The sequence below is a fragment of the Pimephales promelas genome, chromosome 19, assembly GCF_988280905.1.
Source record: "Pimephales promelas chromosome 19, fPimPro1.hap1.1, whole genome shotgun sequence".
NCBI classification, from domain to species: domain Eukaryota; kingdom Metazoa; phylum Chordata; class Actinopteri; order Cypriniformes; family Leuciscidae; genus Pimephales; species Pimephales promelas.
This window is the reverse complement of record NC_142787.1, coordinates 24,776,451-24,796,281: the sequence shown is the minus strand read 5'-3', so window position 1 is coordinate 24,796,281 and position 19,831 is coordinate 24,776,451. Positions and strand designations below refer to the sequence as shown.

Genomic DNA, 19,831 nt, shown 5'->3' with positions numbered 1-19,831 from the left:
AAAAATTCGGCCCGAAAAAAAAAAACGACAGTGGTACCCCTTACGTTTTTTTTTCAGGCGAAAAATGAAGTTTCTCCAATCCTCTCAAAACTCTGGATTCTGATAGAGGGCCATGAGACTTAGACCTGAGTGCAAAAATGGAGGCTCTAGCCCCTTCCAGAGCTGAGATATCGAAACTCAAAAATTCGGCCCGAAAAAAAAAACGACATTGGTACCCCTTACGTTTTTTTTTTCGGGCGAAAAATTAAGTTTCTCCAATCTTCTCAAAACTCTGGATTCTGATAGAGGGCCATGAGACTTAGACCTGAGTGCAAAAATGGAGGCTCTAGCCCCTTCCAGAGCTGAGATATCGAAACTCAAAAATTCGGCCCGAAAAAAAAAAACGACAGTGGTACCCCTTACGGTTTTTTTTTTCGGGCGAAAAATGAAGTTTCTCCAAACTTCTCAAAACTCTGGATTCTGATAGAGGGCCATGAGACTTAGACCTGAGTGCAAAAATGGAGGCTCTAGCCCCTTCCAGAGCTGAGATATCGAAACTCAAAAATTCGGCCCGAAAAAAAAACGACAGTGGTACCCCTTACGTTTTTTTTTTTCGGGCGAAAAATTAAGTTTCTCCAATCTTCTCAAAACTCTGGATTCTGATAGAGGGCCATGAGACTTAGACCTGAGTGCAAAAATGGAGGCTCTAGCCCCTTCCAGAGCTGAGATATCGAAACTCAAAAATTCGGCCCGAAAAAAAAAACGACAGTGGTACCCCTTACGGTTTTTTTTTTCGGGCGAAAAATGAAGTTTCTCCAAACTTCTCAAAACTCTGGATTCTGATAGAGGGCCATGAGACTTAGACCTGAGTGCAAAAATGGAGGCTCTAGCCCCTTCCAGAGTTGAGATATCGAAACTCAAAAATTCGGCCCAAAAAAAAACGACAGTGGTACCCCTTACGGGTTTTTTTTTCGGGCAAAAAATGAAGTTTCTCCAATCCTTTCAAAACTCTGGATTCTGATAGAGGACCATGAGACTTAGACTTAGACGTAAGCTCTGCTTACGTTTTTTTTTTTTTTCGGGCGAAAAATGATGTTTCTCCAATCCTCTCAAAACTCTGGATTCTGATAGAGGGCCATGAGACTTAGACCTGAGTGCAAAAATGGAGGCTCTAGCCCCTTCCAGAGCTGATATATCGAAACTCAAAAATTCGGCCCGAAAAAAAAAACCGACAGTGGTACCCCTTACGTTTTTTTTTTTTTTCGGGCGAAAAATTAAGTTTCTCCAATCTTCTCAAAAGTCTGGATTCTGATAGATGGCCATGAGACTTAGACCTGAGTGCAAAAATGGAGGCTCTAGCCCCTTCCAGAGCTGAGATATCGAAACTCAAAAATTCGGCCCGGAAAAAAAAAATGCAGTGGTACCCCTTACGTTTTTTTTTTTTCGGGCGAAAAATTAAGTTTCTCCAATCTTCTCAAAACTCTGGATTCTGATAGAGGGCCATGAGACTTAGACCTGAGTGCAAAAATTGAGGCTCTAGCCCCTTCCAGAGCTGAGATATCGAAACTCAAAAATTCGGCCAGAAAAAAAAAACTACAGTGGTACCCCTTACGTTTTTTTTTTTTCGGGCGAAAAATGATGTTTCTCCAATCCTCTCAAAACTCTGGATTCTGATAGAGGGCCATGAGACTTAGACCTGAGTGCAAAAATGGAGGCTCTAGCCCCTTCCAGAGCTGAGATATCGAAACTCAAAAATTCGGCCCGAAAAAAAAACGACAGTGGTACCCCTTACGTTTTTTTTTTTCGGGCGAAAAATTAAGTTTCTCCAATCTTCTCAAAAGTCTGGATTCTGATAGATGGCCATGAGACTTAGACCTCAGTGCTAAAATGGAGGCTCTAGCCCCTTCCAGAGCTGAGATATCGAAACTCAAAAATTCGGCCCGAAAAAAAAAACGACAGTGGTACCCCTTACGTTTTTTTTTTTTGGGGCGAAAAATTAAGTTTCTCCAATCTTCTCAAAATTCTGGATTCTGATAGAGGGCCATGAGACTAAGACCTGAGTGCAAAAATGGAGGCTCTAGCCCCTTCCAGAGCTGAGATATCGAAACTCAAAAATTCGGCCCGAAAAAAAAAACGACAGTGGTACCCCTTACGTTTTTTTTTTTCGGGCGAAAAATTAAGTTTCTCCAATCTTCTCAAAAGTCTGGATTCTGATAGATGGCCATGAGACTTAGACCTGAGTGCAAAAATTGAGGCTCTAGCCCCTTCCAGAGCTGAGATATCGAAACTCAAAAATTCGGGCCGAAAAAAAAAAAACGACAGTGGTACCCCTTACTTTTTTCTTTTCGGGCGAAAAATTAAGTTTCTCCAATCCTCTCAAAACTCTGGATTCTGATGGAGGGCCATGAGACTTAGACCTGAGTGCAAAAAAGTGCAAAATGCAAAACACTCAGAGGGGCCCCCTGAGTCAGTGGTAACAAGCGCCATCCCAAAATTCCACCTTCCACGAACCCGCTTATATTCACGCTCTTGGTACAAGCTACGCCTTTGGCAGTATAAAAAACAGCTTGTTTTGTGAAAATCATTTTATTGAATTCAATTCAATGAAACCACTGAATTCAAAACTATTGAAAACGATCAGAATAGAGTGTTTTAGCATCTATTTCGTCCCCTCTATCTCCGCTGGGGTCTGCCCTCTTTTTTGGCATTTTTCAAATATTGCCAATGGGTGGAGTCAGGCTCTGCCCGGGGGTTTAGTTACCCTTTAAAAAGAAATTTTAATATTTTTTTTTGCATACTAAAATAAAACCTTTACCAGTCATGGTGACCCAATGGAAGACAGGAAGCAATTGCGAGTAACAGTTTTTAATAGCAAAATGTAGTGAACAGTAAACAGAAACAGCACAAGCTGATGTTGGTGGGTGGCACAGGGACTTCAATGGTCAGGTCCAGTGAAGAGGTGAAGTAAAGAGGTGACGATGAGAAGATGAATTATCCACACAACAACGTCGAAGACAAAGACCAAAAACAAGAACAAGAACACAAAGCAGGAACACAAAACCGGATCACCAACATGGAGAACATCAAACAATGATCTGACAAGGATGATAAAACAGTGGTGAGAATATATGGAGTGGTGAGATTGATTGCAGCTGGTGATGCAATGATGATCAGTAGCGGATTAGGTAATGACATTCTATACACGTGCACACAACAACATAAACTCAAGACTAGAAAGGACCAGTGAATACGTCTACCGTCTGTGACAGTAGCTGTAGTTTGCCAAATGTAGTTTTTTGGGGGTTTTTTTTGCCAAATAATGGTGTCAAATAAATATCTTAACCAAGTTTAGTGTTTTGTTCTTTCCTCATTAAATATAAACAAATAAATACATATTTTCCTCATATTTTGATCGAATTTATAGCGTATTTAAACCCTAATGTTCCCTTCCGGACATCGCTTTTATCTAAAAAAAAAAAAAAAAAATCATATATTTGAATATTCTCAATAAATCAAGAAAAAAAATGATTTAGTTATTAATTATTTTGAGTTAGCAGCAACATGAGGGTGACAGAAGATGACAGAACTTCAAGCAAATGATCTGTAGAAGGCACATCTGGATTGTAATATACTTTCCACATGTCCAGATTTTTTTTTTACAGCGAATGACAGCTTTTTAGACAAGCGTTTTTTGTCACCTATCGACGCCGCATTAAAAATCTCCTTGTCTCTCTAATCCGAGGGTGCACGTGTAGGTTGGCTGCACACACTCCTTTACTGCAGTAAAGTGCAGCATATGAACTAAAGCAGCTGTAACAGCTTCACCCAGCAGCACCTTCACAATGAGTCAGTCTCTCCTGGCAGCACGGAGCATCTGCATACATACGCTCTGTGCTCAGCATTCTCCCCGTACTTCACAGACGTCTGCTGCTAGGCCATGGGGTGTGCGTGGAGACACTCTGCTTTGTGAGGCACAGAGATAAGTTTCAGCCAGTGGTGCGCATGCCCCCCACCCCACCTCGTCATTCCGGCATTTCAGCTCATTACCTTTATCAGGTCTGTGAGTGCTCCGAAAAATCCTTCTCTCAGCTCCTGTGGGTGAGCAGCGCAGGATTCATGGAGGCATTAACTGCCTCGGCTGCTAATTCCACCGGCCTTCCACTTATCATCCGCGGCCAGAAGATTGAGGGATGCTGATTTTCCATTCTGATTAGATAAGAAGAGGTGCTGGGTGACCTTTGATGTGATTTGACTTGGTAATACGGGCTGGGTAGTAACCAGCTAAAACTAGATACTTAACTAGTTTTAAGCAGCATGACAGTAACTGGCAACTTTCACCCATGGAGGCGTAGCATGACAAAACCCGACATTGCTTTTCTTTTTTGAGATTTTTTTTTTTGGCTTTTCAGCTAAACAAATCAATTTATTTAATGTATTTTATAATGTCCAAATCATTTCAGAGACAAATTTGTTACAGATCAAGTGTTTATTTATTTGATTTACCACTGAAGTCTTTTTTGTGTGTGTTCTTGTTTGTAAATTGATTAGTTAAATGCTGCTGTTCATCACAATGCTTTTGACTTAAAGCACAAAATGTATGGTATACAATTGTATTTGTGTAAAAAATTTATATGTAATTTTAAAACATAAATGTTGCACACCTGTTGCCGATTGCAAGAATGTACAGAGTATATGAGATTGTTGCTCCTGATGTCTGATGAAGGCCTCGATGGTGGCCAAAATGTACATTTTCAACTATTAAAGTTGAATTTATTTAGAAAACGAGTGCTACACCTTTTTCTAACTTTCATGAAAACATAAATCTTAAGAATATTGCCCCTTGTAGCTTCAAAACATAGGATATTTAATTCATAGTTTGTAGTGTAGTTAGCTACTTTATTTTTGACTCTAACTCTGTATTTTGATGGTCCCACAACAGACATTTTACTGACTATAAGACTATGACTACATTTCAACTTTTTCAACCAAATGAACTAATCCTAACCTAACAGTCTACTGCATTCTACTTATAGTTAGTGGAATTTCTAAAGATGACCGTCAAAATAAAGTGTAACCAACTACTTTGTTACCAACTTTAAAATATGTAGCTTAAATCTTGGGAAGTTAGAAAGAAGCCTTACTGGACAAAAGACAACTGGTCTGTGAAAATGCAGTTTACTCCAGATCCTCCATGCGGTTTATGGAGTTTCTGCGTGAGTAAATTAGACCCTGAATGTTTCACAGACTGCTTGGATGAGGCACCAAAATGGTGGAGATTGTCCTCTTCTTTATAATTATGTTTTTAGAGAGCACACAGAGCCTTGCTGTGGGGAAAAGAGTATCTCTGAATGAACTACTTACATGAAACATGGCTTGAATTTCAACCAGTGGAAACTTGCATGTTGAAATTTAATTTGTAATATGTAAAACTGAAATATTCCAAGGAAATGTAGAGGAAACTCAGTTCTAAACTAATTAAAAACCATTTTAGTTATATTTAAATGGAATTTTCATCAGACAACTTTGCAAAGGTGGCGAAACAAAGCATTATTTTTTCTCAAAGTGAGCTCAAATAAAAATCTTGCAGGAAATTTGCCACATAATTGATGCACTTTTTGCTAGTTTACGTCGATGTTCAGATCGAAACAGTAAGAAAATAAAATATAAATCATCAATATTTCACTTTGTTGAGCAGAAACAGTTTTGACAAAGCCATAGCTGCTTCATTCAACAGCCTGATTGCTAATAATGAATGGATGAGCACAGGATCACTACAATAAAAGTATAAAACACTTTTGTAATGTTTTCATATTTTTATTTTAGATTAAATAAATAAACAAATAAATACACAATAATATGAATATGACGGCCCGGGATCGTCAGTTATATGACTTCTTGGGATGAGACTGTGTTAAGAAACTTGGAATTTTTTCACCATCTCACGCTTAAAACTCATTCTTTCCTCTCTTTCTTTTTGCAACTTGTATGAATGTGTGTGTGCATGTTTGTTTAAGATATTAGTTTTATATATTAGAATTATCAATAAAGCCTTGATTGTATTTTAAAGAGAATTGATCTTCTGTTATATGCTTACAGATTTAATGTCTTAAACTGCTGATCAAAGTTTCCTTGCTAATAAATAGTGTTTCACTATAGTTTAGATATTTATTCCCGCTGCAGAGGTTATAGTTACGGCCCGATTCAATGAACGCTGGACGAGTCATTTGCTCGGCTTTATATTAAGTGATTCTATTAAGATTCCCTATAAATTAATTGATAATTTTTTTTAGCTAAATTTGCCTGTCTGGCTCTTTAAATACATGTTATTATATATTGTTATACATAAGTTGTCTTACAGAAGTGACACATCTGACCATTACAACCATTAGTAGAGCAAAGTCTGAAAGAAATGCATCATATTGAGGTAAATCAATCTCTGCTCTCCCACAGAGACACAAACTTTTCAGTCTAGAATAATTGGGAAAGTTGTGTCTCCATGGAGAACAAATCAAGTTTTTTCTTTTTTCCCAAATTTAAACCATTCTTGAAAAACATCCAGTGGATAAAGATCACTTTAGAAATAACCAATTGAAAAAAAGAGATAATTTGATGGTAAAAATAACATTTTTGTTCTTTGTGACTTGACCGCCGTGAGTTGTGACCAACTGTGAAGACAGGCAATTAAAGATGTGAATGTGTGCACGCATTCCCAACCCGGGTGAGGCTTTATTACAAAGCGCAAATCACGTAAATTAAAGTAGATTTCCTGACAAAACATAATAGAAAGCAATGCAGTCCCGCAGATCGCGACAGATCATTTGCATCCGACCCGTTTGAGCCGGAAGAGAGATTTATGCTTCACCACCAGGTGAACAGATTAATTGATTCTGTAGCTCTTCCCTTCACCAAACCCTTTTCACTGGGTGACATTTATACAAACAACAAAATACAAAAATGTAGTTGCAAGAACATGAGTGTGATCTGACCTTATAAAACCCAGGGAGAGGCAAAAAACAAAACAAAAAAAGCATCACAGCCGTGGTTGTTTTGAAAGTGATGTGTACTCAGGGTTGACAGAGGGGCATCTGCTATTACACACCACAATTACTGAGATCCCGGAGCTGCAATGAGAACCTCCATAAATGGAGTGCGTGTGTGTGTGTGTGTGTGTAGAGAAAGAGGGACCCCTGAGATTGCAAATGATCCAATGCTGAGGCTCAGCCAATTATGAGCTCTCAATAGCTTAGGTCTGCTATCAATGGCCAGTCATATGCAGTTACTTCTGCCAGTAACCAGCGTGAAGTGCATCAACGGCACCACCATACTGTGTAATACTGACAAATAAAAGACAACAATATTTACTCACAGTGCGTTACTTAATAAAACGCTGTATAACAAAGTAAGAGTGTAATTCTTCAAAGCACCTCGACAAATAATCAATTGTGCTCCAGTCAACTCATTGCAGTTCAACGCAATTTGAGTTGTTATAACAGGATCCAGCCGATAGCTTTCACCGTCCCAGCGGCATTGGAGAATGCCGATTCCAATCATCACTGAGATGCTGTGGTGGATTCTCCTAATAATGCGGCTGTATTGAAACTGTCAGGGTAGACCAAAACTCAGCGTAAGCTGTATTATGTGCAAACTTATCAGTGACTAAAAGCTATATTTCCGTGGAGGTGGATAAACATAAATCCTTGTAGGATGACACCAGTGAGCTGTTCGGATTAAATAAACTGCATCACTGCACCATTTTTAAATATCAATATTATGTTTTTTCTTTTCTGTTGATAAAAATGCAATCTATTTTTCCAGAGAGAGCTTTCCAACCACAGATTTCTAATTTTGCGAAACCTATAATGAATCTTTTTGATTTTTAGCGAGGCTGATGCTAGAAGTAAATATTCAGTGACAAGCATGCCAAGCACTTGCATGAATAGAGTACGAAACAGGCCTTGAAACTCACAGTTGTCATTTTTTCCTTCATCAAATGTTCAATGAAAGATTTTGAGCTTGCAGAAAATGCCCATGCAAATTGATCATTTACATGAGGGGTTTCGTTTTCAGTTCATTGTAACCTTGTCACCAAAAGCGGCAATTTATATCAATAAACATTAAATCGAAAAATAAGCGGTTTGTTTTATAAAACTTTATGTTATACTGGTTGAAACAAATGATGCAAATGATGTTTTATTAACAAAGTTCAGGAGAAACACATTCGAACAATCTATCCAATCAGCATGAGAGGAGGCCTATATACATAGCCAACTCACCTAAAGGATTATTAGGAACACCTGTTCAATTTCTCATTAATGCAATTATCTAATCAACCAATCACATGGCAGTTGCTTCAATGCATTTAGGGGTGTGGTCCTGGTCAAGACAATCTCGTGAACTCCAAACTGATGTCAGAATGGGAAAGAAAGGTGATCTAAGCAATTTTGAGCGTGGCATGGTTGTTGGTGCCACACTGAGTATTTCACAATCTGCTCAGTTACTGGGATTTTCACGCATAACCATTTCTAGGGTTTACAAAGAATGGTGTGAAAAGGGAAACACATAATCCTGTGGGCAAAAATGCCTTGTTGATGCTAGAGGTCAGAGGAGAATGGGCTGACCGATTCAAGCTGATAGAAGAGCAACTTTGACTGAAATAACCACTCGTTACAGCAAAGCATTTGTGAAGCTATAACATGCACAACCTTGAGGTGGAAGGGCTACAACAGCAGAAGACCCCACCGGGTACCACTCGTATCCACAACAAATAGGAAAAAGAGGCTGCAATTTCCAAGAACTCACCAAAACTGGCCTACCTGAGCGTTGTTTCTGACCATGTCCATCCCTTTATGGCCACCATGTACCCGTTCTCTGATGGCTACTTCCAGCAGGATAATGCACCATGTCACAAAGCTTGAATCTTTTTAAATTGGTTTCTTGAACATGACAATGAGTTCACTGTACTAAAATGGCCCCCACAGTCACCAGATTTCAACCCAATAGAGCATCTTTGGGTTGTGGTGGAACGGGAGCTTCGTGCCCTGGATGTGCATCCCACAAATCTCCATCAACTGCAAGATGCTATCCTATCAATATGAGCCAACATTTTCTAAAGAATGCTTTTAGCACCTTGTTGAATCAATGCCATGTAGAATCAAGGCAGTTCTGAAGGCGAAAGGGGGTCAAATACAGTATTAGTATGGTGTTCCTAATAATTCTTCAGGTGAGTGTATGTGCCAGGGATACGGGGGGAACCACAAGGAAAAGAAATTGGAGCTGACTTTATTAGGAAGCATTTACATCTGGATATCCTGTGGCAACTGAAAGTTTGATAGAGTCCGCCTTCCTGCCTGCAATGCAAACTTTGCTCTTTATCGTATTTCAGCTTGAACGGATGATTACCGAAAAGCATTCCACTTGCTGCTTTGCAGCCGTAGGTGTACTATAGGTGTATTATATAACAAACACTGTTACCTTCATCAAAGTCTCATTAACACCCTCTCGCTTCGGCTAAAATCAAAGCAAGCGTTTGCCATCTGGGAAACTGCAGTTTGCAAGCATGTCGGTGCAGTTAGAGAACAACACAGAACTAATAAGAAGAATATGGGAGTTGTTTCACAGATCCTAGATCATTAAGAAGTTGTAGAAAAGAGCTGTTGTTCCTCAGACCCCCCGAGAGGCTGTCGCCATGGCAGAAATCTCAGCATCCCGCTAACAAGAGATGAGAAGAAAGTCAGCAGAAAAGACTTCAAAGACATAAATAAGGTTCACAGTGACTTACATGCTGTTAGCAGCCTTATTACTCATTGTGACACTCTAGTGAGATGTTTTAGGTGACACCAGCTGGGATTTGTTTGTCTTTTATTAAATAGAAGTAATGGACGCTGTACCCAAACTCTACACAAGTCTGCTGTACTTTTCTAAGTGTGCAGTTTCTTGACATGTTGCTGACTGGCTTGATGAGCAATTGAATTAAAATCCATTCCAATCAGCAAGAAGAGGAACAAAATGAAATATGCAAATCACATTGAGTTTTTCATCCTTACCTCATAGGCCCTGTTTACACACGGTATTAAGATGCGTTTTGATCGATCGGATCACAAGTAGACGAGGGAGACGCATACCCGTTTACGCCTGGTGTTTTAATCCATCTCTTTTGTCTACTTCTGTCCTGATTTCTTCGAGGGGAGGGTCTATGTAAATCTAGGCCTATGTGTTTTTTGTTTGTTTGTTAGATCTTTCAATCTAATTGACAAAATAAGGTTGTGCAGTTTATGAATCATTCATGTGACAAGATGAACGCACCGAAGACGGTAGAAAAACATACGGAGAGCAGCAACTTTCATTTCTGCTCTGATAGCCGCAAAGACTACGTCAATCGCTGTGAGTGTGTGTTAGAAATCAGCAACGGTGAGAACATTGTGCTTGATACATTTTTCGTCTTCAAACTTGAGTCTCCAGCCAACAAAAGTGTAATTAATTTTAAATGGCATATGAAGGGTCATTATTATTGCATACTTATAATTAAGCACCAGTTGTTACACTAAAGTATTTGGACACTTAAGACACACTTAAAAATGTCTGAAAGTCTTTGCATTTAACTGATTTTATTTTTCAATTACTTCTGAACATTGGTTTGGAGTGAACGCATTAAGTAATTTCTCCTCACAAATAGGAAGTAACCAAATTTTAAATTAATTTAAAACCGGTTAATTTTAAACCGAAACCCCTTATCTTAAAATAATTTTAAACCGAAGCCCCCATATCTTAAAATGTGTCACTGCCATTGTTTAGTCTCAAGACACTACACACCATTAATGTTTTTTTTTTTCTTCTAAGGGACGTTTATAAAAGCTACTTAAATTTCCTAATTGAACTAAACCCTACTCCTGGTTGAACTAAGCACAGATCTGAGAGCTTGAGTGTGCTTGTGCAACTTTTCTTTCAAATAAACGCTATTTGCTTTGATATTTTGTTTCATTAAATCTTTAAATGTGACACGAGTCCAAGGACTTTTTGAGTCAAGTATGAAGTCAATAAATATATAGGGACAAAACCCATATTGGCTTTAATGGAATATTCTTCCATCTCTATCTTTGTAAATCTCTTGCAATTTCAGGAATCAGTCCCCTTCTCACCTGTGGACCAAGACTGCAGCGAGAGGAGGGCCAATGCTATTAAGACACCATTGATGCTGTGAATGACTTTCCCCTTTCCAACTACCTTCAATGGATCCATTTAGAGTCTGTAAAGGTGAGCTCTCCCTCTATATGAGATAGCAATAGACATGATGTCTGTTAGTCAGGGACGGATCACACACACAAAAACAATTATTAAAATTACACATTTACTCACCCTCATGTCATTCCAAACCTGTATGCTGTTGCTTCAGTGCGAATGTCTGAAGAATCTGCATGCAGTTATTTTCATATACTTGTGTCATATAAGGAAGTTAGCATAGGAGGAAATGAAGAGAAACTTCCAATAGATTTAAAGGAGTAGTTCACTTTAAAAATAAATTGCTGATAATTTACTCACCCCCATGTCATCCAAGATATCCATGTCATTCTTTCTTTGAAAAGAAAAGAAATTAAGGTTTTTGATGAAAACATTCCAGCATTTTTCTCCATATAATGGACTTCAATGGGAACCAAACAGTTCAAGGTCCAAAAGAGTGCAAACTGTTCAAAGAGCTTTAAATGATTCCAGACGATGAATAACGGTCTTATCAAGTGAAACGATCGTTCATTTAAAAAACAAAAAACAAAAAAAAAATTAAGTTTTATACGCTCAAATGGTCACCTTTCTCTGTAAAGCCCTGTTCACACTGCCAGCGACTTTGTCGCTGTGTGTTGCTTCGCTTTTGGGCATTCGTAGTGCTGTCGCTCTGATGTTATTGGTAGACTGCACGTCTGGCCATATCTATACAAAATACCATCACAAGTGATATACGTACAACTATATAATTTTAATTTGACTTGAAATAAATGAAGAGTTCAGATGCAAAAGCCTCTAAGTGCCATTAGAAATTTTCTTCTAGAATGATCATTTTTATCAAGCTTGTATATTTAAGTTCAGTAATTTCACTTAAATGACAATTTATAGGTAATCTTCATCCGCATTTAAGTGAAATTAATTAACTAAAATTTACTAGCTTGATAAAAATGATCATTCTAGAAGAACATTTCAAATGGCACTTAGAGGCTTTTGCATCTGAACTCTTCAAATGACTTTTAAGGCTAAAAAGAAATCGTATGCTGTTGGGAGAGTGTTTTTATATTACCACAGCAGTGTTCAGTGGATTAAATCATTTACTAGATTAACAATCGATCAATCAACAAATTAAACTCACTCATACAGTCATAAATTATAAAAACGTTATTCGAATTTGACAAATAATCAATTTTCTTGTGCCTAATAGTCAGGAGTAAATGCAGGGGAAATTGTAAAATGAACTGCAGCAGTGCTAAACATGCATTAATATAACACATATTAAGTAACAACATGTACTTACTATAGAGTTAGGGTAGGATTTGGGTTTGGTTTAGGGTTACTTGCATATAATTATGCATCATTTACAGTTAGTTAGTATTAATACTGTAGTAAAATGCAACATGTGTAACAAGGACACTGAAAAATAAAGTGTTACCGCAATTTATATATTTATTTTTCCCCAACTAGTCACCGTGTGATATTGATATTGTTTTACATAGATGTGCACAAGGGGTAAGTCAAACTTTCTTTGAAGTCGGAGAAAAAAAAAAAGAGTAGTTTTTGTAATAACCATGACCTATATGCTTCCAAGTATTCAAGTTCTTTTTTTGTCTTCAATGGAAGTGAACAGCATGCCATGAGTGTGAGTAAATGATGACAAAAGTGTAAATTATCACTTTAAATTGCAACAAATCGCTCAAGAAAATGTCAAAAAGGATTAAAATGTGATTTTAAATCCCGATATAGTGTAACTTTGCAGAGTCTGCTGTAATCTAGCAAAGCTACAGGACATGATGAAATCCTGTCATCGCCTTGAGCCACGAGGCGCTCTCTTCTCCCTCAGACCTGGTTCTGTCTCTCTCTGCAACGGAGATGATTCCACGTGACATCTGTGCTCCTCTCTGCCTGTACCTTGAGATCCATCCTATCTGAGCAGAGGGTGACTTTGAGCCTTGGCAGTGTGACAACAACCCTGGTGCTGAGCTCCTGCTCAGGCAATCAAAAACCAGGCATCGTATAGCGGGAGGAAAGAAAAAAAAGAAAAGAAGAGAAGCTACAACTCAAGGTCAGCATCTGCAGAGTGTGTCGCTGAGATTGCCACTGGGCGGCGAGGTCAGGGTGCGGGCATGAGACAGCTTGAGAAGGAAGCGCCGGGTACCTGGGAGAGATGTTCTTTCTGTAGGCTGCCTCGGTCAAAGTTCAGGAATAAAAGCACAATGCGAAAGTGTGACAGAGCTGGAGAATGCCAAGGATAATAAGGAGATGCGGAAGCGTAAGCCCCGACTGGATTTCTCCAACTCGCTCTGAAGCAAAAGTAAACTTTAAAGGCCAGTAAATGATCCTGTGGTAAAATAGCTTACTTAGCTTAAATTCAACACTCTCGTACGTGATCACATGATAAATGAAATATTTGAATCTTATGTAGATGTTATGCACTGGTCCAAAGAACATGCCAAGGACCTTGAGAATTGCTGAATTATTAAAGATATTTTAGGAATATTTAATGAAACACCCTTTTGTAGAAATAAGATGGAAGATGGTGAAACTCAAATATTAATGCCACAAGCATCCTGTAAGTCAGTTTTCAAATGAATTCTTTTTGTTTGACTTTACCTTCAAAAGATTCATGTCACACAGAAAACAATAACACCGCCCAAACCAACCATTACTTTGAACATTAATATCTTTTCTTTTTTATTAAGACAAGAACTCTCCATTTTTTTTGTAAAAATGTCTAATATGAACAAATACAAAATGTGTATGGGAATGTGGATATCATTTTTCTTCATTAATACATAGTAACATTGCCCAAGTACAGCAGAAAGACAAAAAAATAACCAACCTAAAAACAATGAATGTAAAACTTTTAACACTTTTCAACCTATCTGGAACCAGAACAAGAAACATGTCAACTTTGAATTTTCCCCAACACACTCTCATGGCAATTCGTAACTACTTTACGGTTTGGTGAATTTCTATAATTTCACTTGTATGTTTTTTTGTTTTCTAAAACTCGTGAAATAATTACGTTTTCTCATGAGATCGGGTTGGTCCTTTACTGTCCTCTCTGTGTGAAGTAGGTCTGGAGAAAAAAAAAAGATAATACTCAATATTGCGTGTACATTACGTACACGTTTTACAGTGCACCAAATAAACAAGAACAACACAAATATTAAACAAAACATGTCAAATTCTCCATTTGATTTGAAATCCAGCTTGATTGTTTTTTTTCCCACTTACTTAATCGGGGGCCGTGACTTTGCATTCTACCTGAGATGCAAACATACTGTTTATTGTACGTGAACCTGAGACAGGGTTTAAATTAAACTGTCAAGTTCAAATAAAAGCAATCAAAGCAAGTTCCATCAGTAACACTGTTGCACTATCAAACAGGGGGCAGTAACAAATCAATGAAAACAACAAACACAACAACAAACTACAAAACTGAAACCGAACCCAGTTCACATCTCAAAACTAGTTGTTATTTTTGGACATTTTCAATGAAACCTTTTTCGACTTGCTGTAAAAGAAACGGATGATAAAATAGATCACTGGCGTAACCGCGTCGTCCCATCGACCGCCTATCTGAAGTCCTCAAACGCCTAGTAGAGTGGATTAAACCACATTAATCACATTTAAAACAGGTCTAACGTAACAAGTTGAACAAAATGTACATCGTCCCAGTCTAAATACCACAAATTAGTATACGGATGTCATGTCTCTCACGTACGCAAAAGAGGAGAAGGGATGTCTGAAATCCTGTTCAGAAGCTGCCAGACCAAAGCTAAATGATGCTCACTAGTTAAGCACAAGCCACACAACTGTATATCTCAACTGCAACGGTAACCATCAAGCTGCAAGACATTCCCTCGGATTTGTATTCTAAGTAAAAACGAAAGCGTCCAAAGTGTTTCTCATGGTTAATGCACATCCTCGAAAAAATAAAGCAAACAAGAGTGTGTTTTCCCCCCTCAACCTCGCCGTTTTATTTACACACTGAGCTTGGTTTCAGCAGGGTCTAAACTAAGGCATCTCACTTCACTTACACTACAGCGAGAGTCATGAGGAAGTGAGAAGAAATACTTCTCTTTAGGGAAAGTACTTTAGACGTCTTATCCACCTTACATTATGTACCCTCGACGGGTGCTACGTTTGTAGCTAGGCTTCAGTGAAATGTGTAATGCGTTCACATGTTTTGTTTAGCGTCATGTGTTGACAACGACTGTAAATAGAGGGGGAAGTCCACGTTATCGGGTAATTACATCACAGACTGTTTTCCTAAAATATTTGGAATGTTATTAAAAGCTTTTTTTTTTTTTTTCTTATAAAGACTTATGTTTATTTCACTTTCCATTCGAACTAACCACATTTCAAGCCCGGGACTGCTGTGCGTGAGCAGGAACCCGGAGGAGCAACTCACAGCAATTATAAACAATAAAGCACACATTGCTTACAAGAGGAAATGATCTTGCTGTGGTGCTTTTTCGCACCATGTAGTCTATGATATTTGGGCAGTTTATATTAATATACTAGTATCACTAGGATAAGCTAGCTGCAGTCGCCACCATTTCCTCTGAGGAAGAACAAACAGGCAATTCACTTGACAGGCAATCATATACCCACATCAATGTCACATCCTCACTGACTCGCCTACAAACCAGATACACAAATGCAGATGTTTTCTGGCTGTTAAAATGCATTTTGAAGGTAGTAAAGTTATAGCAATCAAATCATTTCCACATCTTCCCTCTCTGTACATCTACAAACATGATAGTTGTGGCGCTTCCTCCCTTGAGTCTAACAAAACACTCCAAAACCAGAAAACGTCTCGCTTTGACACAATTTTAGGTAGTTAGTAACGTGTGCTAGAGGGTCACCTTCAGCAGCCCTGCATGGAAAATTACAGCATAAGACGAGAAAACAAAACGTAAGCCACAGTATTTAGACCTTTTTCAGTGATGGCGACTCTTTCGTCATTATGGCATGTGCGTTTCTGATTGAAAATGCAGACAAAACCTAAGACATCATTATATTGAAACAATAAATAACTGAAAGGGCCTTGTCTAACCGAGCAGCACGAGACGACAAGCCTCAGAGTAGCAGGAACTGTTCGTCTGCGCCACTGCCCATTCCAAACTTCAAATGTACTGGCACATACAGTATAATTCGGAAAAATAAAACCGAAGTAAAAAGAGGATAAAATAAGTCTGCAGCAATGCAGATGCACCCTGTCAAAATAAAACAGGTGCAACGTCCAGGATCGCTTCTCCCCCGGTCTCATCGAATTGTTGGGGGCCAGGAAGGAAGGAAGCTGCTTGTACTTCCCTTCATGATGCTGATGACCTGGGATTGAGCAAATCAAAACGCTGCCATGTGACTAGGCCTGCTCTTTGTACAGAGGATATGATGTTTTGAAGGAGATGCCCACAGTGTAGGGGAATGCATTGGGGTGGGGACTCATGTACCTTCATAGGAAAACAGACAGCATGTCGATAATCGGAGATGGTGGAGGTGTGTGTGTGTGTGTGAGTGAGTGAGTGAGTGAGTGTGTTCGGGAGGGGGGTTTTAGAGTTGTGACATGGTCAATGGCATTTAAAGCATGACTAAGAAAAGAAATTCAGAACAAGGCACAGAATTTTCTGCAAATGGTCGAGAAAGAACGAAAAATACCAGCAGTTGGGGAGGTGCTGTGTGGTGACGCTTTCTACACTCTTATCTGGCAACGTCTGGTATCCCGCCCACCCCTAAACCCCACCCCTGACCCCAAACCCGCTGTATAACACAAATACCTACATCTTCTCAGCTGCCTGTGTAGCATTCTACGTCATTCAATTCCAAGGAAAGAAAATCAAACTGACAAATTAACAAAAATCTCAGTTCCCTCATGCCCCACCCCCTCCCGCCAAAAACAAAAGAAAATATTAAGAACGACAGAGGCCTCAGGACTCAGATATAGTATTCCTTCTTCTCGTCCGAGTTGTTGTGGCCCCCTTCGGCGTTGATGATGGCCGTGTCAGCGTCCGCCGCGTCATCTGCCCCCTTGGCTTCGTGTGTGAAGTAGGTGCCTGTGTGGGTTTCAGAGAAAAGCGTGTTGATAAAAGCAATATCTCCAGCACCCCAGGGCTTCTGATTGATGCAATTGCAGGGTTTTTAAAAGAGATTAAAAGACCATCTGGAGCAGCTTCTCTAATTTAGAGTGAGGGTCGATTCATGGGACTTTACCTGCCCATAAATAAGCCATTAATTTCACCACACTGCAATTGGCTGCGTTATAATGCCTTTCATGTCAGTAAACAAAAGGTAACACGTTCCCCAACTAATACCCCAAGATGGAGACGCTTTGATTACGGCACGCCAAACGACACCTGACCCTCTAGATTGAGCGCTATTTGATAAAACAAACAAGAAGGAAACTAAAACTGAATCTGATACATACCCAGAAGAATAAATGTGTTATTTGTGGCAAATAATTCAGGAAATTTCCATAACATCCTCTCAAGGTTTGGGTTTGGTTTGACTTTGTGCTTTAGAATCAACCTTGGGAAGTGTTACAAGGAGGTGGGAATAAGCGATCCACTTCAAACTTCATTTCCGAGTGGGATTATTCCCATCCTCTCAGTCTGTGGTGTGATAATGAAGGCAGTAGCCCTGATGAAATGCAGAGATGCTGCGCCCACTTTATATTACAGAACACAACAGCGCGATGCACTCAGAGGGATACTGGCCTTAATGTGGTCGTAGCCAAGAGCCAATTCAAAGCACCCGCAGAGCTTCGACAGCAGAATGACTTCTTTCCCTATTCAGAATCTTACCCAAAATAATTAGAAAGTCTATTGACCTTAGAAATGTGCTAAAAGACAGTCTGGGGGCTGAATTACCTTTGTGTCTTGCAAAGTATCGCCCCAAAACGATGAGAAGACACAACATGGCAAAGACCACGACGGCCACCACCCCTCCAATAACCGCATGGTCCAACGATCTCTGTGCTTCTGTTCCTGCTTGTGAATCTGAAAGAAAGAGCCAAGAGATGATGTTTTACTTGCAATAGTTTCAATAAACAGAACATTTAAAGTAACACTGCACATGAAGCCGATTCTTTGCATTTTTATTTACTGAAATATGTCACATTATAAATGTCTTTACTGTCACTTTTAGTCAACTTGATACATCTTTGTGGAATAAATGTATTCATTTCTTTGAAAAAGCTTTTGAACAGTAGTGTATCATATTAATAATTTGTATTATAACTATGGTTAAATAACATACAGCTGATTATGAGGTGAATTATAAGGTACATATATTTATAAGAATAGGCTCTAGTGCAACCAAATGGCATTTTTTTAGACACGATACAACATATATTCATCTTACGATTCCATAACGGACAAAGACATTAGTACTAATCTTGCTCAGAATAATTTGATTAGCTATAACGTGAAATTGGAAATATTACTGGAAATAAGTAAATCATGTGAAGAGAAAGAACAGTATGTAGTAATACAAACATTTAGTTAATAAATGAGGAACATTTAATCATACAGTAAAACATAAGCATGTTTTGTGATGTGTGGAAGTACAGCCTCCAATAGGAATTCAAGTAAATCCACCTCTCTGGATTAAGACCTCCAAACTATAGACAGGCACCAAGCGGAACTGATGCAAACAGAAAGTGTGAGAGTGAAAATAGCTTAAACATTTACGAGAGTGGAGCTCTGAAGACACAGGCCTTTTTGTTTATTTTCTTCTGTCAGCTACACTCCTGACTAAAACTCAAACGAATCTGGCACAAACTGTGAGCTGGAGCCAGAGCTAAAGAAATACACTTTGCCCTCAAGACTAAAAGTGCGAATCACAAGCAATTTTTAACAAAGATTCATTCCATTTCACCCTGAGAACAAGGCAGGCCTCTGAGGCTGCGCGGCTTAATGATATGTGAAGTTTATTGATCAAGTGTAGGGATCCATGACAACCCAAAGTTAATGCTGGTTTGTGGACTTGATTGGTTCTTCACAGAGCAAAGGAGGAGCAAAATTTTTCATCAATATCTCACACTCGGCTCGGAAATTTAAGAGTTTGAAGAGAAGTGCTGAGAGAAAATAGACAGGAGACATCACTCCAGAGCCGGCCATGCAGCGAAAGACATGAAAGACTAAACCTGTTAATTATCAACACCAGAGATTTGCGCCATAGCAAATTTTCACATTTTATTTCATAGCTAGCATTTTATGTACCCTAAATCCAAACAAATAAATATTTGCGCACTTTGCATCATTTGACAATTACAGCTTGAATGACACAATGACTTGTTTTATGTTTTTCCCACACATGACAAGTCTCATTTCTCAAGAATCTTCTTTACTGATGAGCGAGGTGGAAATAACTCGAAATAACTTTAGAATACAAAATAACTTAAATAACTGACAAATTATTTTCAAACAATAAATATTGAAATGACTTGTATGTCAACTATTCGTTTACATTATCATAGTTGTAGCCCCCTTTATAGCCCTCAACCCTGTAATTGTGGACAAATATAGACACACAGGACTCAGGTGTGATCCTAATTTTTATTTATTATAAATATTATATCACTGTCTTCGATAAAGTTTTGTCTATCCATTTATGGTGTTTTTTTTTATTT

General features: G+C 38.7%; 1 protein-coding gene across 8 annotated transcripts in view; it reads right to left on the bottom strand.

The window, feature by feature from the left end:
• Positions 1–13,855: 13,855 nt before the first annotated feature.
• The window catches only part of cadm1a (cell adhesion molecule 1a), a 257,858-nt gene continuing 251,882 nt past the window's right edge, over positions 13,856–19,831 (bottom strand). For all 8 annotated transcript variants that reach the window (XM_039693684.2, XM_089123963.1, XM_039693691.2 and 5 more), the window contains 2 exons: positions 18,069–18,197; positions 13,856–17,255 (listed from right to left, as the gene is read on the bottom strand). In XM_039693684.2, coding sequence (XP_039549618.2) covers positions 17,137–17,255; positions 18,069–18,197 — 248 coding nt within the window. In that variant the 3' untranslated portion in view covers positions 13,856–17,136. The remainder of the gene's footprint in view (positions 17,256–18,068; positions 18,198–19,831) is intronic.